The sequence below is a fragment of the Ranitomeya imitator genome, chromosome 7, assembly GCF_032444005.1.
Source record: "Ranitomeya imitator isolate aRanImi1 chromosome 7, aRanImi1.pri, whole genome shotgun sequence".
NCBI lineage: Eukaryota > Metazoa > Chordata > Amphibia > Anura > Dendrobatidae > Ranitomeya > Ranitomeya imitator.
In genome coordinates this window covers 6,189,101-6,212,053 of record NC_091288.1, presented here as the reverse complement: position 1 = coordinate 6,212,053, position 22,953 = coordinate 6,189,101, and the positions used below count along the sequence as shown (strand labels likewise).

The 22,953-nt window shown below is 47.5% G+C and overlaps 1 protein-coding gene across 3 annotated transcripts in view; it reads right to left on the bottom strand.

Moving 5' to 3' along the window:
• Positions 1–22,953, bottom strand: part of MYLK (myosin light chain kinase) — a 208,256-nt gene that overhangs the window by 3,503 nt on the left and 181,800 nt on the right. For all 3 annotated transcript variants that reach the window (XM_069732600.1, XM_069732601.1, XM_069732602.1), the window contains 5 exons: positions 15,584–15,801; positions 13,016–13,139; positions 7,635–7,787; positions 7,096–7,219; positions 6,606–6,735 (listed from right to left, as the gene is read on the bottom strand). In XM_069732600.1, coding sequence (XP_069588701.1) covers positions 6,606–6,735; positions 7,096–7,219; positions 7,635–7,787; positions 13,016–13,139; positions 15,584–15,801 — 749 coding nt within the window. The remainder of the gene's footprint in view (positions 1–6,605; positions 6,736–7,095; positions 7,220–7,634; positions 7,788–13,015; positions 13,140–15,583; positions 15,802–22,953) is intronic.

Below are 22,953 nucleotides of genomic sequence, written 5' to 3'. Positions count from 1 at the left end.
TTGTCCCCAGGATGGAATATAGGAGAATCAAGACGTCTTTTGTCCGCATGTCTCTTCATCCTAACTTGAGTCAACTCAAGGGCGGACTTGGTCTCCTGCCAGACCCTGGAGAACTCTCTAGACAGAAGATCAGCCGCTGGTACAGTAGAGACAGGAGGAACCGGAAGAGGAAGACCAGGATGTTGACCGTAGACGATAAAAAATGGAGATTTGTTAGTAGCTTCGCTGGGATGGTTATTGTAAGAAAACTCAGCCCATGGCAGTAAGTCAGACCAATCATTCTGATGAGAATTGGAGAAATGGCGGAGATAAGTTACCAAGGTCTGATTAGTACGTTCCACCTGGCCATTGGACTGTGGATGGTAGGCCGAAGAAAAATCAAGCGAAATGTTCATAGATCTGCAGAGGGATCTCCAGAAGCGGGCGGTGAATTGAACACCTCGGTCAGAAACAATATGTAAAGGAAGACCATGAAGACGAAAAATATGGTGAACAAAAATCTTTGCCAATTCGGGAGCAGAAGGTAAACCTGGGAGAGCGATGAAATGAGCCATCTTGGAGAAACGGTCCATGACCACGAAGATGACGGTGGAACCAGAAGAATGAGGCAGATCAGTGATGAAATCCATAGATAAATGTTGCCACGGAGAGGAAGGTACTGGCAAAGGATGTAGAAGCCCAGAAGGTAGTTGCCTGGGAATCTTATTCTTGGCACAGGAAGGACAAGAGGCGACAAAACTTTAGACATCCTTAGACAACGTTGGCCACCAGTAAAAATGAGAGATCAAACGAAAGGTTTTTTTGAAACCAACATGTCCAGCCAGTTTGGAGGCGTGACCCCAAAGTAAGACACGTCTCCTGTTCCCTTCAGCGACAAAGGTCTTACCCGGAGGCAACGAAGTAAGAGAGACTGGAGCAACTGTGATGACTCTGGCAGGATCAATGATGTGTGCAGGCTCCTCCTCCAAATCCACCACCTGGAATGACCTAGACAGAGCGTCGGCTTTGGAGTTTTTATTTCCTGGCAAAAAACGAAGTTCGAAGTCAAACCTGGCGAAAAACAAGGCCCACCTGGCCTGCCGAGGATTAAGTCTTTGCGCAGAACGAATATACACCAGATTCTTGTGATCGCTGTAGATTATAAAACGATGTAAAGCCCCTTCTAAGAGGTACCGCCACTCCTCTAATGCCAACTTGATTGCCAACAGTTCTTTATCACCGATGGAATAATTTTTTTCCGAGGAGGAGAAGATCTTTGAGAAAAAACCACAAGGCACAAGACGACCAGAAGAGGATTTCTGCGAGAGCACAGCTCCAGCTCCAATTGCAGAAGCATCTACTTCAAGGATGAAGGGTTTATTGGCCACTGGACGATGAAGAATAGGAGCTGAGGCAAAGGCTTGCTTGATGGACCGGAAAGCCTCTTCGGCCTCAGACGACCACAGATGAGGATTGGCACCCTTCCGAATCATGGAGGAGATTGGAGCTGAAAGAGAGGAAAAGTGAGGTATAAACTGCCGATAGTAGTTAGCAAATCCAAGAAATCGCTGAATTGCTTTCACTCCAAGAGGACGCGGCCAGTTGAGCACGGCAGAAACTTTTCCCGGATCCATACACAAACCAGCGTCGGAAATGATGAAACCCAAGAAGGGTAGAGATGACTGTTCGAAGACACATTTTTCCAGTTTTGCATACAGCCGATTCTCTCTCAAACGCTGAAGTACTTGCCGTACATCTCTTCTGTGAGTAGACAGATCTGGAGAGAACACAAGGATATCGTCCAAGTACACTACAACACAGGTGTAAAGTAGATCCCGAAAAACATCATTTACGAACTCCTGGAAGACTGCGGGTGCATTGCATAAACCGAAGGGCATAACCAAATATTCATAATGACCATCTCTGGTATTAAACGCAGTCTTCCACTCGTCACCAGAACGGATACGGATCAAATTATAAGCTCCTCTGAGATCCAATTTGGTAAAGATTCGTGCTCCACGCAGACGATCAAAGAGTTCTGGTATGAGAGGAAGTGGGTACTTGTTTTTGATCGTGATGGTGTTGAGACCCCGGTAATCTATACATGGGCGAAGAGAACCGTCCTTCTTTTTAACGAAGAAGAACCCAGCTCCTGCAGGTGAGGAAGACTTTCGAATGAAGCCTCTGGCCAGATTCTCTTGAATATATTCGGACATGGCTTGCGTCTCGGTAAGAGACAATGGGTAAATACGACCCCTAGGTGGAGTAGAACCAGGAACAAGGTCTATCGGGCAGTCATAAGAACGGTGCGGCGGCAAAATCTCCGCTTCCTTCTTGTTAAAGACGTCCGAGAAAGCGCAATAGGCAGGAGGAATTCCCATGGATTCCGAAGCAGACCAAGAGGAGGATGCAGGCTTGACGGGAAGCAGGCACCTGTTCAGACAAGACTGTCCCCACCGTAGAACATCTCCAGTACGCCAGTCCAGCGTGGGTTCGTGATCTCTCAACCAAGGAAGACCCAAAAGGAAAGAATGAGACAAAGAAGGTAAAACATAAAAGGCCAGTTTCTCACGATGAAGTGCTCCAATCTGAAGTTCGACTTCCTCCGTAACCAAGTTGACGGTCTCCCGCAAAGGCTGACCATCGACAGAAGCTATTTGTCTAGGAGTCTCCAAGGGTCTAACAGGTATCCCAAGCCTGTTAACAACCTCGAGCTGAACAAAGTTCCCAGCCGCTCCTGAATCAACATAAGCCTCCAGAGAAAAGTGATGGGAACCTAAATGAAGAATAACAGACAAAACCAGAGGCGGAGAGGAATCATAACCACCTAGGAAGGCCTCTCTTACCTGTCCTAGGCGGATGCGTTTCCCGACTTCTGAGGACACGCGCGTAAGAGATGAGAGGCACTGCCGCAGTAAAAACAAAGACCTTGTGCGAGTCTCTCTTTGCGGCGTTGCTCAGAAGACTTAAGGCGATCGACCTGCATGGGTTCAGGAGAAGATGAAGAAGCCACCGGGGCTGCTTGAGAAAAGGAAGTCCTTCGAGCAACAGTGGTCTGGCGAAGAGGTCTCCTCTCTCTGGCAAGCTCACGAGTGCGCTCCTGAAAGCGCAGATCAATGCGTATGGCCAAGGAGATAAGATCATCCAAAGAGGTGGGAGTGTCCTGTCCCGCCAACTCATCCTTAATCCGTGAAGACAAACCACGCCAAAACGCTCCAACCAAAGCCTCATTATTCCACCCAAGGTCTGAGGACAGAATCCGGAAACGGATGGCGTACTGGGCTACTGAGAGAGTACCCTGGTAAAGGTTAAAGAGGGACTCAGTGGTAGAGACCAGACGACCAGGTTCATCAAAAACCTTACGGAAGGTATCCAGGAACGGATTGAGTTGGGAGACCAAAGGATCATCACGCTCCCAGAGGGGATTAACCCATGCCAAAGCCTCACCCTCCAAATGGGATACTATAAAAGCAACCTTAGCTCGGTCGGTAGGATAAAGTAGCGGAGACAATTCAAAATGCAACTGGCATTGATTAAGAAAGCCACGGCACGCTTTAGAATCCCCACCATACCGAGGAGGTCTAGCAAGTCGGGGAGAGGGTTGTGGCGCAGAGACAGGAGTGGAACCAGAGGCCACATTCTGGAGGGAGCGAAGCCGATCATTAATGGAGGCCATAAAATTCAAAATATGGGACCGAGTGTCCCGTTGTTGATCTAGCTCCTGCTGAAGGGCAACCAACTGCGGAGCAATACCAGGATCAGAAGGCTGTAAAGCCGCTAGGCGAGACTCCATATTCTTTAAAAATGACATGATCCTAGTCTGGTTTTCACGCAAAAAGAGTAACTCCTTTTGAGTGGCAGAGACTCCAGCGGGGTCCATGGCCTGATGTTACTGTGACGCTGTAAGAATCTGGCTGCACTCGGATGTCACCCGAGTGCAGTCCGATTAGAGCATGTATATTCAAACTGAGAGTGGACCCACTGGACCGTGATGACGAACCCCTCTCGGACGAGCTGACCAGGTGGACCGCCCCCTATACAGGGAGAGTTAGGGGCAGGCCCGTGAGGGACTATCGCCACGGAAGCTGGAGGGTCGACTGAGAACAGATGGGAACACAGCAGGCACAAAGGGAAAGAGGGAACAGAAAGGAAATACTGAGACAAGGGAGAAGATGGGAACGCTACAGAGGCACGGAGACTGGCAGGACAATATGGAGAAACCGAGGCTGACGGGAGCAAGGAAAAGATATAGGAGCCGGGCAGGTACTGCAGAGGAAAAGGAACTGAAGGAACAAGACAGGAACACAGGAAACAGGCAGGCACTGCAGAGGGCGGAGGAGACCCAAAGTCAGAGAGCTAGGAACGCACAGAGACCACAGGTGGCCAGAAGCACTTGTAAACACAAATGAACATCAGGCACAGAGAAGCAGCAGGAAGCAGTTTACATAGCAGCATGGGAGCTACTTCCGGGTTACAGTCCTCCAGGATGACAGAGAGGACAGGAAAGAGCGCCAACAGAGGAATCAGATGTGCGCACGCGCAGAGCTGAATGCGGCGCGCGCGCGCACCCGGCGAGCTGCAGTGGGAAGAGCCGGCGGCAGCAACGGCATGACATTCTATAACCATCCACAAGCTTCTTACTCCTCTCAGCCGGGATCTTGGACTCTTTTATAACCATCCACAAGCTTCTTACTCCTCTCAGTCGGGATCTTGGACTCTTCTGTAACCATCCACAAGCTTCTTACTCCTCTCAGCTGGGATCTTGGACTCTTCTATAACCATCCACAAGCTTCTTACTTCTCTCAGTCGGGATCTTGGACTCTTCTATAACCATCCACAAGCTTCTTACTCCTCTCAGTCGGGATCTTGGTCTCTTCTATAACCATCCACAAGCTTCTTACTCCTCTCAGCCGGGATCTTGGACTCTCCTATAACCATCCACAAGCTTCTTACTCCTCTCAGCCGGGATCTTGGACTCTTCTATAACCATCCACAAGCTTCTTACTCCTCTCAGCCGGGATCTTGGACTCTTCTATAACCATCCACAAGCTTCTTACTCCTCTCAGCCGGGATCTTGGACTCTTCTATAACCATCCACAAGTTTCTTACTCTTCTCAGCCGGGATCTTGGACTCTTCTATAACCATCCACAAGCTTCTTACTCCTCTTAGTCGGGATCTTGGACTCTTCTATAACCATCCACAAGTTTCTTACTCCTCTCAGTCGGGATCTTGGACTCTTCTATAACCATCCACAAGCTTCTTACTCCTCTCAGTCGGGATCTTGGACTCTTCTTACAATCTGCTCCAGGTCTCATATTTCAACTTCACCCAACAGCAATTGTAAGATCTCTCCACAGGGGATCAATGGGATTTAGATCTGGACTCATTGCTGCCACAGAGTTCTCCAGCAGTTCGTTTCCATCCATTCCTGGGGTATTCTTGAAGTATGTTTGGGGTCCTTATCCTGGTGGAAGACTCGTGACCTAGGTCGCAAACCTAGCTTTCTGACACTAGATACTACATTGTGGTGCAAAATCCTTTGGTAATCTTCAGATTTCATGATGTTTTGCACACAGTCAAGGCACCCAGTGCCAGAGGCAGCAAAGCACCCCAAAACATCTGTGACCTTCCACCATATGTGACTTTAGGTACTGGGTTCTTTTCTTTGTATGCCTCATGCCATTTTCGGTACACAATAGAATGATGTGCTTTATCAAAAAGCTCTATCTTGGTCTCATCTGTCCACAAGATGCTTTCCCAGATGGATTTTGGCTCACGTACATTTTGGCAAACTGCAGTCTAGCTTTTTTATGTCTGTGTCAGTAGTGGGGTCCTTCGGGGTCTCCTGCCATAGTGTGTCATTTCATTCACATGTGGACGGACAGAACGCAGTGACACTGATACACCCTGAGCCGGCAGGACAGCTTGAATTTTTTTGGACCTTGATTGGGGCTTATCTACCATTCAGACTATCGTACGTTACAACCTTCCATCAATTCATCTCTGCCCTCCACATCCAGCGAGATTAGCTACAGTAATGGGTTGTAAACTTCTTGATTATGTTGCGCACTGTGGACAAAGGAACATCAAGATCTCTGGAGATGGACTTGCAACCTTGAGATTATTGAAATTGTTCAACAATTATGGTTCTCAAATCCTCAGACAGTTCACTTCTCCTCTTTCTGTTCTCCATGCTTAGTGCAGCACACAGAGACACACAATGCAAACATTGAGGTAACTTCTCCCCTTTTTATCTGGTTTCAGGTGTGATTTCCATATTGCTCGCACCTGTTACTTGCCACAGGTGAGTGTGAACAAGCATCACATGCTGGAAACAAAGTAGTTTACCCACAATTTTGGAAAAGTGGCAACAATTTTTTCTGGCCCATTTTTGGGGTTGTGTGAAATTATGTCCAATTTGCCTTTCTTTTTTTTGTGTTGTTCCAATACACAGAAAGGAAATAAAAATATGTATAACAAAACATGGGGAATTTCAAACATTTTTTGGGACAAATACTTCATTTTTTGGAACAATTTCAAGGGCGCCAACACTTTTGGCCATGACTGTAAACATTGTATCTTGCAGTGTATCCTCCCAGCCTCATCCTGGGGTACAGCTCCTCACCTTCAGTGCCTTCTGCCTCCGTAGACAGGGGGCTGGTCGGGGCGCTTCCAGATGACTTCCGGCTACTCAGGCCAGAGATCATGGCCATGGATGACAGGCGCCCAATAGCTCGCACCGCGTGCCCTGTTTTCTAGACGGAAGAGACAAGACTATCATTTCCTCTATCAAATTTGGTTGCAATCCTCAAATCCCCTCCCCTTTATCATAAGTGGGACCCCAAGAAAGATTGTGCTATGCAGAAAGCACCAGAGACATGCAGAGAAGGGTTGGGACCTTCACGGAGGAGGTCAGAGCGTCTGTCAGTCCACAAATATCAGCTTATGTAATTGCTATAAAAGGATCGGGGTGTGATAGCCGCCTCCGCTGTTCCCCTCTGCTGTATGCGGACCCTCTACTTTACATGGGATGTGATAAGCCCCTCGCCGGACCAGCACATCACTAATGGGAAGAGCATTATTTCCTTGTCACTGTAGTCTTGCCACCATGTTACCTGCCACTTCCGCCGCGCCATGTACTTCTTCATCCTATCCTTGGACAGCTTCTTGGCCTCCATTGTGCTGGTGTCTTGCTGCAGCCAGGTGTGTTGCAGACAATTTGTACAATTCAGCCGGTTCCTGACAAGAAATCATAAACGTGAGGTCGGCGCCAAACCGGACTGCGCTGAAACTACTGCGTGTCCGATGAATGTGATATGAGGACAGGAGCCTCTTCAGTCCCCACATATAATAACCTCATGTTACATTATGTCCTATACACTAGTCACATCCAGAGCTGCACTCACAATTCTACTGGAAAGCGACTATGGTGTATGCATTCAGACAAAACCTACAGTACCTGATACATTACACACTATAGTCTAATAATCGGAACCTGCCCGCAGCTCTGGATGTGACTGGAGTACAGCAAATTCACCAATCACAATGCGACCAGAGGCAAGTATCTGAGGCCTCGTATAACAACGTGTTATTCTCTAGTCACACCCAAACCCCTCCACTGCACTAATGGCCGCCTCCGCAGGGAAGCATTTACTTCATGTCCTTCTTCAGGAGGCTGCTGATAAAGTTCTTGGCCTCTTCCGAAATCTCATCAAAAGCTTCATCATCGAAGTCCCAAGTGGCGGAGGTGACGTTCGCCAAGGTCTCGTTATCGTTATCACCCATGAATGGCGACAGACCACTAACCCTGGAATATAAGCAGAGAGGGGGCAGCAGTGAGGGCCCGGATCTATTAAATGCAGCGACCTGCCATACATCACTGCTATAGGACATGTGTATTTACAGGGGTGCAGTGTTCTCAGCTACGGGGGGAGCGCCTCTGATCAGGAGCTGGATGGAGTCGCACAGACTCCTAGCACATTGCTGGGCCCAGACATCGCAACAGAACTCCTGCTCTGTGCAAAAAGGTCTAGACACCACCAGAGGGCGCCGCCGTATGAGCTGTTCAAAGACAACCTGGTGTTAATAATTATTATTTTTATTTCTATAGTACCAGCAGCCAACATATTCCGCAGCACTTGACACTTTAGAGGGGACATGTACAGACAAAAAAGACATTACAGAATAACACATAAAATAAATTGAGCGCAATCTACAATCCATGAGGAAATTGGGGAGACACGAAAGGAGAATAGTAAAAAATGCTTATACTGTACGGTCCAACCATCAATAAAATACACCGGGGCATTCACAACGCTGCATGAACCCATCACCAGCCAGTATCAGAACAAGTACGGACACAGAGGACTGATCAGTGAGTGCAGGGTGTGTGAACAGATGCTAAGAGGGTCCTGATTTGGAAGAAAATGTTGTGTGGGCAAAAGAGGAATAGTAAGGCCTCTTTCACACTTCAGTCTTTTGGCGTCAGTTTGAATCCGCCGTTTTCGTCAAATAGCGGATCCGACATTTTTTTTTGGCGGATCCGCTATTTTCCCATAGACTTGCATTAGCGACGGATTGTGGCGGATGGTCGTCCGTTCCATCCGCTATGTGACGGATCCGTCGAAATTTGGCGGACGTCATCTAGACATTGAAGGACATTGCAACGTTTTTTGTCTGCGCCGAAATGGCGGTTCGCAACGGATCCGTCGCATCCGACATTTTATAGAATGGCCGCCTATGGGCGACGGATCCGTCTCGACCGTCATTTGGCGGATCCGTCGCCCCAATCCGCTTTTTCAATTGAGCATGCTCCAAAAAGTAGATACTTTTCCCAGATACACGGATGCGTCAAAAAAACGGATCCATTAGAACCGTTTTCTCAACAATTTTGACGGATCCGTCGATCCGTCACGATGTCGGAGCAGACTGACGCCAAACATCTGAAGTGTGAAAGAAGCCTAAGATAAGTGAGGTGAGGCAGTAGGCCAATTTAAAGAAATACGTTTATATTGGACTCTGTATGAGATGGGTAACCAGTGCAATGGCTGGCACAGGGTAGAGGCATCGGTGTAATGGTTGGTGAGGAATATGATCCTGGCTGCTGTGTTTAGGATGGATTGGAGAGGGGGGTGTTTGTAAGAGGGAGACTGATCAGTAGAAAGTTACAGTAGTTCCAACGAGAATGAATAAGAGCCACAGTAAGAGTTTGTCCAGAGTCAAAGGTTAGAAAAGGTCAAATTCTAGAGATGCTTTTGAGGTGTAGATGACATGAATGAGCGAGTGATCGAATATGGGCAGTGATTGTAATATCTGAATCAAGAGCGACCCTAAGGCAGCGGGCATGCTGCAGGGGAATAATGGTGGAGCCACACACGGAAATGGCAATGCGGGCATAGGTAGGTTAGTGGAGGGAGGAAACACGAGGAATTCAGATTTTGAAAGGTTCCGTTTCAGATAAAGGGAGAACATGATGTCAGAGACAGCGGTAAGACAATCACTGGTATCTGTAGTAATGGGGGGTGATGTCAGAAGACCATTTGTATAACTGGTGTCATCAGCACACAGATGGTACTGGAAACCAAATCTACTGATGGTTTGTCCAATAGGGGCAGAGTATAAGAAGAAGAGGAGGGGGCTTTGGACTGAACCCTGACAATAAAAGGAAGGGACCTAAGACTGGACCCTGAGGAACCCCGGCAGTAAGAGGAGGGGACCTAGGACTGAGCCCTTGTGAACCCCGCTAATAAAAGGAAGGCGCCTAGGACTGACCCTGAGTGAGGACCTCTGACAGTAAGAGGAGGGGGCCTTGGACTGAAACCTGAAGAACCCCCACAGTAAGAGGAGGGGACCAAGGACTGAGCCCTGAGGAACCCCAACAGTAAGAGGAGGGGACCAAGGACTGAGTCCTGAGGAACCCCAACAGTAAGAGGAGGGGACTAAGGACTGAGCCCTGAGGAACCCCGACAGTAAGAGGAGGGGACCAAGGACTGAGCCCTGAGGAACCCCAACAGTAAGAGGAGGGGACCAAGGACTGAGCCCTGAGGAACCCCGACAGTAAGAGGAGGGGACCAAGGACTGAGCCCTGAGGAACACCGACAGTAAGAGGAGGGGACCAAGGACTGAGCCCTGAGGAACACCGACAGTAAGAGGAAGGGACCTAGGACTGAGCCCTGAGGAACCTCGACAGTAAGAGGAGGGGACCAAGGACTGAGCCCTGAGGAACCCTGACAGTAAGAGGAGGGGACCTAGGACTGAGCCATGAGAAACCCCGACAGTAAGAGGAGGGGACCAAGGACTGAGCCCTGAGAAACCCCGACAGTAAGAGGAGGGGACCAAGGACTGAGCCCTGAGGAACCCTGACAGTAAGAGGAGGGGACCTAGGACTGAGCCATGAGAAACCCCGACAGTAAGAGGAGGGGACCTAGGACTGAGCCATGAGAAACCCCGACAGTAAGAGGAGGGGACCAAGGACTGAGCCCTGAGAAAAAGGAGAGGAAGAGGAGCCGGCAAAAGATAAAGTGAAGGAGCAGTCAGAGAGGTAGAAGGAGAACCAGGAGAGGGTGGTGTCTTTGAGGCAAATAGAAAAGAGCATAGTGAGGAGGAGCTGATAATTCACAGTCTCTAAGGGTACCGTCACACAGTGGCATTTTGATCGCTACGACGGCACGATTTGTGACGTTCCAGCGATATATCCGTGATGTTCCAGCGATCTCGCAGTGTCTGACACGCTCCTGCGATCAGGGACCCCGCTGAGAATCGTACATCGTAGCAGATCGTTTGAAACTTTCTTTTGTCGTCTAGTGTCCCGCTGTGGCGGCATGATCGCATGGTGTGACAAAGGTGTGCACGATATTGTATACGATGTGCACATAGTAACCAACGGCTTCTACATCGCACATACGTCATGAAATTATCGCTCCAGCGTCGTACATTGCAAAGTGTGACAGCAGTCTACGACGCTGGAGCGATATTGTTACGATGCTGGAGCGTCACGGATTGTGCCGTCGTAGCGATCAAAATGCCACTGTGTGACGGTACCCTAAAGCTGTTGAGATCCAGGAGATCAGCAGGGAGCAGGGACCAGTAGATTTAGCTGTTAGTAGATCATTAGAGACTTTAGTGAGGGCAGTTACATTTAACCCCTGGTGGCCTGGACAGTATCATATGAAGCTGCCCCTCCTGGAGAGATGAGTTTCCATCTCACATATGCGGACATTTAATGGAGGGTGATTTAAGAATTCTCATCTTAATGTTGGATTTTCAGATATTTTGTGCCTGTGATCTCTGGGGTGAGATGAGAGCCTCAGCGAGCAAGTGAGTGCGAGTATCTCAGCAAATGTCTATGCAAGTGTTTGAGAGTGAGTGCAAGCGTCTGAGCGAGTGAGTGTCTGAGAGGATGAGTGTGTAAGTGCGCGTGTCTGAGTGAGAGAATGCAAGTTCAAGTGGCTGCGTGAGCTAGTGTACGAGCGAGTGTCTGAGAGAGTAAGTGTGAGTGTCTGAGCGTGCAAGTGTCTGAGCGAGTGGGTTCCTGAGTGAGCAAGTGTAAGGGTCTGTGCTAGCAAGTGAGTCAGTCTCTGATCAGGCGAGTGTCTGAGCGATTGAGTGTGAGTGTCTGCTCGAAACTCTGCCACGGTTTGCAGTCAGGGTTGGTATACTCAGGGCACGGGGGCACACCCAGCAGTGAAGGTGGAGGCACACCCGGCAGTGAAGGTGGAGGCACACCCGGCAGTGAAGGTGGGGGCACACCCGGCAGTGAAGGTGGGGGCACACCCGGCAGTGAAGGTGGGGGCACACCCGGCAGTGAAGGTGGGGGCACACCCGGCAGTGAAGGTGGGGGCACACCCGGCAGTGAAGGTGGAGGCACACCCGGCAGTGAAGGTGGGTGCACACACAGCAGTGAAGGTGGAGGCACACCCGGCAGTGAAGGTGGGTGCACACACAGCAGTGAAGGTGGAGGCACACCCGGCAGTGAAGGTGGAGGCACACCCGGCAGTGAAGGTGGGTGCACACCCGGCAGTGAAGGTGGGTGCACACACAGCAGTGAAGGTGGAGGCACACCCGGCAGTGAAGGTGGGGGCACACCCGGCAGTGAAGGTGGGGGCACACCCGGCAGTGAAGGTGGCGGCACACCCGGCAGTATAGGTGGCGGCACACCCGGCAGTGAAGGTGGGGGCACACCCGGCAGTGAAGGTGGGGGCACACCCGGCAGTGAAGGTGGGGGCACACCCGGCAGTGAAGGTGGAGGCACACCCGGCAGTGAAGGTGGAGGCACACCCGGCAGTGAAGGTGGCGGCAAACCCGGCAGTGAAGGTGGGTGCACACACGGCAGTGAAGGTGGAGGCACACCCGGCAGTGAAGGTGGGGGCACACCCGGCAGTGAAGGTGGAGGCACACCAGGCAGTGAAGGTGGAGGCACACCCGGCAGTGAAGGTGGAGGCACACCCGGCAGTGAAGGTGGGGGCACACCCGGCAGTGAAGGTGGGGGCACACCCGGCAGTGAAGGTGGCGGCACACCCGGCAGTGAAGGTGGCGGCACACCCGGCAGTGAAGGTGGCGGCACACCCGGCAGTGAAGGTGGCGGCACACCCGGCAGTGTAGGTGGCGGCATACCCGGCAGTGAAGGTGGGGGCACACCCGGCAGTGTAGGTGGCGGCACACCCGGCAGTGAAGGTGGAGGCACACCCGGCAGTGAAGGTGGCGGCACACCCGGCAGTGAAAGTGAAGGTGGTGGCACACCCGGCAGTGAAGGTGGGTGCATACCCGGCAGTGAAGGTGGGTGCACACACAGCAGTGAAGGTGGAGGCACACCCGGCAGTGAAGGTGGAGGCACACCCGGCAGTGTAGGTGGCGGCACACCCAGCAGTGAAGGTGGCGGCACACCCGGCAGTGAAGGTGGAGGCACACCCGGCAGTGAAGGTCCTACAGGCACTGGTCAGTACAGCAGCCCCTCAGCCCTGGGATGTACACATCCACAAGCTCTAGACCAGAGGAGGCCAGATTAAGCCTCACACTGCCAGGATGATTCCTACTTACAGAATGTAGCAGATGACTCCAATGCTCCACATGTCCGTGGCGTATCCAATGGGCTCATAGTTGATCACCTCGGGGGCTACGAATTCAGGGGTCCCGAATAATACTTTAAGATTTGGTGTGCTTTCTGCAACATAAGATCACAAATAAATACAGATGTGACCGGGACTGGCACATACAGACATGGCGTGCTGTACACAGGGGCACGAACATAGCAATCTACTGCTCTCTGATATCAGCACGTACTGTTGAGAGCCGACGGCAGGACAGGAGACCACAATCTATTACTCCCTGTTATCAGCCATTACTGGGGGAGGAGACTACAATGTATTACTCCCTGTTATCAACCATTACTGGGGGAGGTGACTACAATCTATTACTCCCTGTTATCAGCCATTACTGGGGGAGGAGACTACAATGTATTACTCCCTGTTATCAGCCATTACTGGGGGAGGAGACAGGAGACTACAATCTATTACTCCCTGTTATCAACCATTACTGGGGGAGGTGACTACAATCTATTACTCCCTGTTATCAGCCATTACTGGGGGAGGAGACTACAATCTATTACTCCTGTTATCAGCCATTACTGGGGGAGGAGACTACAATCTATTACTCCCTGTTATCAGCCATTACTGGGGGAGGAGACAGGAGACTACAGTCTATTACTCCCTGTTATCAACCATTACTGGGGGAGGAGACTACAATCTATTACTCCTGTTATCAGCCATTACTGGGGAGGAGACTACAATCTATTACTCCCTGTTATCAGCCATTACTGGGGGAGGAGACAGGAGACTACAATCTATTACTCCCTGTTATCAGCCATTACTGGGGGAGGGGACTGTAGGACAGATGACTACAATCTATTACTCCCTGTTATCAGCCATTACTGGGGGAGGAGACTACAATCTATTACTCCCTGTTATCAGCCATTACTGGGGGAGGAGACTACAATCTATTACTCCCTGTTATCAGCCATTACTGGGGGAGGAGACTACAATCTATTACTCCCTGTTATCAGCCATTACTGGGGGAGGAGACTACAATCTATTACTCCCTGTTATCAGCCATTACTGGGGGAGGAGACTACAGTCTATTACTCCCTGTTATCAGCCATTACTGGGGGAGGAGACTACAATCTATTACTCCCTGTTATCAGCCATTACTGGGGGAGATGACTACAATCTATTACTCCCTGTTATCAGCCATTACTGGGGGAGGAGACTACAATCTATTACTCCCTGTTATCAGCCATTACTGGGGGAGGAGACTACAGTCTATTACTCCCTGTTATCAGCCATTACTGGGGGAGGAGACTACAATCTATTACTCCCTGTTATCAGCCATTACTGGGGAGGAGACTACAATCTATTACTCCCTGTTATCAGCCATTACTGGGGAGGAGACTACAATCTATTACTCCCTGTTATCAGCCATTACTGGGGGAGATGACTACAATCTATTACTCCCTGTTATCAGCCATTACTGGGGGAGGAGACTACAATCTATTACTCCCTGTTATCAGCCATTACTGGGGGAGGAGACTACAGTCTATTACTCCCTGTTATCAGCCATTACTGGGGGAGGAGACTACAATCTATTACTCCCTGTTATCAGCCATTACTGGGGGAGGAGACTACAATCTATTACTCCTGTTATCAGCCATTACTGGGGAGGAGACTACAGTCTATTACTCCCTGTTATCAGCCATTACTGGGGGAGGACACTACAATCTATTACTCCCTGTTATCAGCCATTACTGGGGGAGTGGACAGGAGACTACAATCTATTACTCCCTGTTATCAGCCATTACTGGGGGAGGAGACTACAATCTATTACTCCCTGTTATCAGCCACTACTGGGGGAGTGGACAGGAGACTACAATCTATTACTCCCTGTTATCAGCCCTTTCAGTGACAGATGGTCGCTTATAAACTTTTGATTAAACTCGATTTGCCTGCTCTGCTCTGCTGGGAGTTGTGGTTCCCCTCTACCTTCATGTGATGATGCCTAGGAGTCCCATAAAGGAGAATAGAAGCCGCAGGATCCAATCTAAGTCTTTATCCGCTCGTCCTGTGTAATGTGACCTGTAACCTCGGGATGACGAGCACAGACAGGAGGCTTTGTCCTTCTATGTAGGTGACACAACAGCCATGAATGACCACCCCAGAACTTTATGTAAACAAAACCCCCCACAGCCACGTGGAACACGATGTGCCACTAAGCTGCTGTCCTGGTGGAAACTTAGAAATCCAAAGAGTTAAAAGAGAAGAACTCTGCTGGGCCAGATTATCTGAAATGAAGTTTACAGGAGACATTAAACAGACCAAAAAAGGGCAGGAATCAAATCCCATCACTTATGGAGGAATGTCCAACCATAATAACTGCCTTAATGAGCTTCAGAGCAGCGAGCAGCACCCCAAAGCAAGATCGCACCTCGATTAGATAACAGGACAGCAGATAGGGACAAGATACTGCAGGGGAGGGGGCCGTAAAGCTGGAAAATGTAATGGGGGTAGCAAACTGAAATGCGACTATCCACAGCAGCACAGAGGAACGCTCACACACCTAATCTCCGGGCCAGGCCAAAGTCAATGAGTTTGATCTTGGTTCCGGTCTTGTTGACGCACATGATGTTCTCGGGTTTCAGGTCCAGGTGGACGATGCCCTGCTTGTGAATGAACTCCACGCCTTCTGCAATCTGCTTCATGTACTTGATGACTTCTCTCTCTGTCAACTCAAAGTCCTCATCGATGATCCTCTCAAACAGCTCCCCTCCAGAGACCCTGCCACAGCAGCACAGAGGATGTCAGCGACCCTTCACAACAGCACAGAGGATGTCAGAGACTCATACACATCCACCATTCATACAGTTGTGCTCAAAAGTTTACATACCCCAACAAAATTTTTGCTTTCTTGGCCTTTTTTCAGAGAATATGAATGATAACACCAAAACTTTTTTCTCCACTCATGGTCAGTGGTTGGGCGAAGCCAATTATTGTCAAACTACTGTGTTTTCTCTTTTTAAATCCTAATGACAACCAAAAACATCCAAATGACCCTGGTGATTTTGGCCTGATAACATGCACAGAAGTTGACACAAGTGGGTGTGAATGGCTACTAAAGGTAATATCCTCACCTGTGACCTGTTTACTTGTAATCAGTGTGTGCATAAAAGCTGAGTGAGTTTCTGGGATCCAGACAGACTCTTGCATCTATCATCCAGCCACTGACGTTTCTGGATTGTGAGTCATGGGAAGGCAAAAGAATTGTCAACGGATCTACAGGAAAAGGTAGCTGAGCTGTATAAAACAGGAAAGTGATACAAAAAGATATCCAAGGAATTGATAATGCCAGTCAGCAGTGTTCAAACTGTGATTAACAAATGGAAAATCAGGGGCTCTGTAAAAACAAAACCACGGTCAGGTAGAACAAAAAAAATGTCATCCACAACTGCCAGGAAAATTGTTCGGGATGCAAAGAAAAACCCCCAAATAACATCAGCTGAAACACTGGACTGTCTGAAAACTAGCAGTCTGGTGTTTTCAAGATGCACAATAAGGAGGCACTTGAAGAAAACTAGGCTGCATGGTCGAGTTGCCAGAAGAAAGTCATTACTGCGCAAATGTCACAAAGTATCTCACCTACAATACGCAAAACAGCACAGAGACAAGCCTCAAAACTTCTGCAACAAGGTAATTTAGAGTGATGAGACCAAAATTGAACTTTTTGGCCACAATTGTAAACGTTACATTTGGAGAGAGGTCAACAAGGCCTATGATGAAAGGAACACCATTCCTACTGTAAAGCACGAAGGTGGATCGCTGATGTTTTGGGGATGTGTGAGCTACAAGGACACAGGAAACTTGGTCAAAGTTGAAGGAATGATGAATGCAGCATGTTATCAGCAAATACTGAAGGCAAATTTGCACTCGTCAGCCCGGAAGCTGCGCATGGGACGTACTTGGACGTTCCAACATGACAACGATACAAAACACAAGGCCAAGTCGACCTGTCATTGGCTACAGCAGAACAAAGCAAAGGTTCTGGCGTGGCCATCTTGGTCTCCTGACCTCAATATCATTGAGCCACTCTGGGGAGATCTCAAGCACGCAGTTCATGCTAGACAGCTCAGGAATTTACAGGAACTGGAGACTTTTTGCCAAGAAGAGTGGGCAGCTTTACCATCTGAGAAAATAAAGATTCAAGCTTGAGGAGGCTAATTTGCATATTCCAGGTGCCTTCTGGGAAAAGCGAAGAGTCTCCCTAAGCTAGAAGATCGTTGGGTACAGCCGGGACCAGCTGCTTGGAAAGAATCACCAAAATTTTTGCCCGTAGGACATTAATGCAAGAGAGCTTGGCTGAGTAGATTACACAAGAAGGAAAACACACAGCAAGTCAGCAGGATCTAGGAGCAACATGGCAGATGTGACAACCTACATGGTGAGCTGCAGCATGTGCTACATGTTCACAGATCGACCAGAAGAAGAATTAAATTTCACCTGTCAGAAGTGTAGACTAGTGGCCCTTTTAGAAGAAAAGGTGCGGGGTCTGGAAGAAAGAATAGCAACTTTGAAACTCATCAAAGAGAATGAAGACTTTCTAGACAGAACAGAAGCATCTCTACTGGTCACAGAAGGTGAAAAAAGTGTCAGAGAACCTCCAAAAGCAGATGAGTGGAAGCATGTGACCAAAAGAAGCAAGAAGACCATGGAGAAATCACCAACCACACAACTGAAGAACCGATATCAAATCTTTGTAGAGGATGAAGATGGCACACCTAAGGATGAAACAATACCAGCAAGCAAAAAAGAAAAGGGCACACAGCAACAAGTGACAGCAAAAAGTACAGCCAAGAAGCAACGAAGAGTGGTGGTGGTGGGAGACTCACTACTGAGAGGCACAGAAGCAGCCATCTGCAGACCGGACATAACTGCAAGAGAAGTATGCTGCCTTCCAGGTGCGATGATCAAGGATGTGACCGATAGGATACCAAAGCTCTTCAACTCCAAGGACGTCCACCCATTTCTTCTGATACATGTTGGCACCAATGACACGGCAAGGAAGGACCTACCGACAATCTGCAAAGACTTTGAAGAGTTGGGGAAGAAAGTAAAGGAACTGGATGCACAGGTAGTTTTTTCTTCTATCCTTCCAGTAGACGGGCATGGCACCAGGAGATGGAACAGGATCCTTGATGCAAACAACTGGCTAAGACGATGGTGCAGACAACAAGGATTCGGATTCCTGGACCACGGTGTGAATTACTTGTACGATGGACTCCTTGCCAGTGACAGACTACACCTCAACAAACCTGGGAAACACACATTCGCCAGAAGACTCGCTACACTCATCAGGAGGGCGTTAAACTAGAAGAAGAGGGGACGGGAAGAAAAACATTAGACTTGAACAAAGAAGATCCAGGAAAACATACTCAGAAGGGAGGTAAGAACATTTCTAAAACAATCCACAGCGAGGAGATTGGAACAAAACAAAATCCTCTAAACTGCATGCTCGCAAACGCCAGAAGCCTGACAAACAAGATGGAAGAACTAGAAGCAGAAATATCTACAGGTAACTTTGACATAGTGGGAATAACCGAGACATGGTTAGATGAAAGCTATGACTGGGCAGTTAACTTACAGGGTTACAGTCTGTTTAGAAAGGATCGTAAAAATCGGAGAGGAGGAGGGGTTTGTCTCTATGTAAAGTCTTGTCTAAAGTCCACTTTAAGGGAGGATATTAGCGAAGGAAATGAGGATGTCGAGTCCATATGGGTCGAAATTCATGGAGGGAAAAATGGTAACAAAATTCTCATTGGGGTCTGTTACAAACCCCCAAATATAACAGAAACCATGGAAAGTCTACTTCTAAAGCAGATAGATGAAGCTGCAACCCATAATGAGGTCCTGGTTATGGGGGACTTTAACTACCCGGATATTAACTGGGAAACAGAAACCTGTGAAACCCATAAAGGCAACAGGTTTCTGCTAATAACCAAGAAAAATTATCTTTCACAATTGGTGCAGAATCCAACCAGAGGAGCAGCACTTTTAGACCTAATACTATCTAATAGACCTGACAGAATAACAAATCTGCAGGTGGTCGGGCATCTAGGAAATAGCGACCACAATATTGTACAGTTTCACCTGTCTTTCACTAGGGGGACTTGTCAGGGAGTCACAAAAACACTGAACTTTAGGAAGGCAAAGTTTGACCAGCTTAGAGATACCCTTAATCTGGGACAATATCCTCAGAAATAAGAATACAGATAATAAATGGGAAATGTTTAAGAACATCCTAAATAGGCAGTGTAAGCGGTTTATACCTTGTGGGAATAAAAGGACTAGAAATAGGAAAAACCCAATGTGGCTAAACAAAGAAGTAAGACAGGCAATTAACAGTAAAAAGAAAGCATTTGCACTACTAAAGCAGGATGGCACCATTGAAGCTCTAAAAAACTATAGGGAGAAAAATACTTTATCTAAAAAAATAATTAAAGCTGCCAAAAAGGAAACAGAGAAGCACATTGCTAAGGAGAGTAAAACTAATCCCAAACTGTTCTTCAACTATATCAATAGTAAAAGAATAAAAACTGAAAATGTAGGCCCCTTAAAAAATAGTGAGGAAAGAATGGTTGTAGATGACGAGGAAAAAGCTAACATATTAAACACCTTCTTCTCCACGGTATTCACGGTGGAAAATGAAATGCTAGGTGAAATCCCAAGAAACAATGAAAACCCTATATTAAGGGTCACCAATCTAACCCAAGAAGAGGTGCGAAACCGGCTAAATAAGATTAAAATAGATAAATCCCCGGGTCCGGATGGCATACACCCACGAGTACTAAGAGAACTAAGTAATGTAGTAGATAAACCATTATTTCTTATTTTTAGGGACTCTATAGCGACAGGGTCTGTTCCGCAGGATTGGCGCATAGCAAATGTGGTGCCAATATTCAAAAAGGGCTCTAAAAGTGAACCTGGAAATTATAGGCCAGTAAGTCTAACCTCTATTGTTGGTAAAATATTTGAAGGGTTTCTGAGGGATGTTATTCTGGATTATCTCAATGAGAATAACTGTTTAACTCCATATCAGCATGGGTTTATGAGAAATCGCTCCTGTCAAACCAATCTAATCAGTTTTTATGAAGAGGTAAGCTATAGGCTGGACCACGGTGAGTCATTGGACGTGGTATATCTCGATTTTTCCAAAGCGTTTGATACCGTGCCGCACAAGAGGTTGGTACACAAAATGAGAATGCTTGGTCTGGGGGAAAATGTGTGTAAATGGGTTAGTAACTGGCTTAGTGATAGAAAGCAGAGGGTGGTTATAAATGGTATAGTCTCTAACTGGGTCACTGTGACCAGTGGGGTACCGCAGGGGTCAGTATTGGGACCTGTTCTCTTCAACATATTCATTAATGATCTGGTAGAAGGTTTACACAGTAAAATATCGATATTTGCAGATGATACAAAACTATGTAAAGCACTTAATACAAGAGAAGATAGTATTCTGCTACAGATGGATCTGGATAAGTTGGAAACTTGGGCTGAAAGGTGGCAGATGAGGTTTAACAATGATAAATGTAAGGTTATACACATGGGAAGAGGGAATCAATATCACCATTACACACTGAACGGGAAACCACTGGGTAAATCTGACAGGGAGAAGGACTTGGGGATCCTAGTTAATGATAAACTTACCTGGAGCAGCCAGTGCCAGGCAGCAGCTGCCAAGGCAAACAGGATCATGGGGTGCATTAAAAGAGGTCTGGATACACATGATGAGAGCATTATACTGCCTCTGTACAAATCCCTAGTTAGACCGCACATGGAGTACTGTGTCCAGTTTTGGGCACCGGTGCTCAGGAAGGATATAATGGAACTAGAGAGAGTACAAAGGAGGGCAACAAAATTAATAAAGGGGATGGGAGAACTACAATACCCAGATAGATTAGCGAAATTAGGATTATTTAGTCTAGAAAAAAGACGACTGAGGGGCGATCTAATAACCATGTATAAGTATATAAGGGGACAATACAAATATCTCGCTGAGGATCTGTTTATACCAAGGAAGGTGACGGGCACAAGGGGGCATTCTTTGCGTCTGGAGGAGAGAAGGTTTTTCCACCAACGTAGAAGAGGATTCTTTACTGTTAGGGCAGTGAGAATCTGGAATTGCTTGCCTGAGGAGGTGGTGATGGAGAACTCAGTCGAGGGGTTCAAGAGAGGCCTGGATGTCTTCCTGGAGCAGAACAATATTGTATCATACAATTAGGTTCTGTAGAAGGACGTAGATCTGGGGATTTATTATGATGGAATATAGGCTGAACTGGATGGACAAATGTCTTTTTTCGGCCTTACTAACTATGTTACTATGTTACTATGTTACTCATCAACAGCTACCACAAAAGACTTCAAGCTGTCATTGATGTTAGAGGGGCAATACACGCTATTAAGAAATGGGATATGTGAACGATTGGTCAGGGTCATTTGGATGTTTTGGGTTGTCATTATGATTTCAAAAGAGAAAACACAGCAGTTTGACAATAATTGGCTTCACCCAACCACTAACCATGAGTGGAGGAAAAGTTTTGGTGTTATTCATATGCTCTGAAAAAAGGCCAAGAAAGCAAAAATCCTTTCGGGGTATGTAAACTTTTGAGGACAAATGTACAGTTAGGGCCAGAAATATTTGGACAGTGACACAATTTTCGCGAGTTGGGCTCTGCATGCCACCACATTGGATTTGAAATGAAACCTCTACAACAGAATTCAAGTGCAGATTGTAACGTTTAATTTGAAGGGTTGAACAAAAATATCTGATTGAAAATGTAGGAATTGTACACATTTCTTTACAAACACTCCACATTTTGGGAGGTCAAAAGTAATTGGACAAATAAACATAACCCAAACAAAATATTTTTATTTTCAATATTTTGTTGCAAATCCTTTGGAGGCAATCACTGCCTTAAGTCTGGAACCCATGGACATCACCAAACGCTGGGTTTCCTCCTTCTTAATGCTTTGCCAGGCCTTTACAGCCGCAGCCTTCAGGTCTTGCTTGTTTGTGGGTCTTTCCGTCTTAAGTCTGGATTTCAGCAAGTGAAATGCATGCTCAATTGGGTTTAGATCTGGAGATTGACTTGGCCATTGCAGAATGTTCCACTTTTTGGCACTCATGAACTCCTGGGTAGCTTTGGATGTATGCTTGGGGTCATTGTCCATCTGTACTATGAAGCGCCGTCCAATCAACTTTGCAGCATTTGGCTGAATCTGGGCTGAAAGTATATCCCGGTACACTTCAGAATTCATCCGGCTACTCTTGTCTGCTCTTATGTCATCAATAAACACAAGTGACCCAGTGCCATTGAAAGCCATGCATGCCCATGCCATCACGTTGCCTCCACCATGTTTTACAGAGGATGTGGTGTGCCTTGGATCATGTGCCGTTCCCTTTCTTCTCCAAACTTTTTTCTTCCCATCATTCTGGTACAGGTTGATCTTTGTCTCATCTGTCCATAGAATACTTTTCCAGAACTGAGCTGGCTTCTTGAGGTGTTTTTCTGTCTATTTTTGGTATTGATGAATGGTTTGCATCTAGATGTGAACCCTTTGTATTTACTGTCATGGAGTCTTCTCTTTACTGTTGACTTAGAGACAGATACACCTACTTCACTGAGAGTGTTCTGGACTTCAGTTGATGTTGTGAACGGGTTCTTCTTCACCAAATTAAGTATGCGGCGATCATCCACCACTGTTGTCATCCGTGGACGCCCAGGCCTTTTTGAGTTCCCAAGCTCACCAGTCAATTCCTTTTTTCTCAGAATGTACCCAACTGTTGATTTTGCTACTCCAAGCATGTCTGCTATCTCTCTGATGGATTTTTTCTTTTTTTTCAGCCTCAGGATGTTCTGCTTCACCTCAATTGAGAGT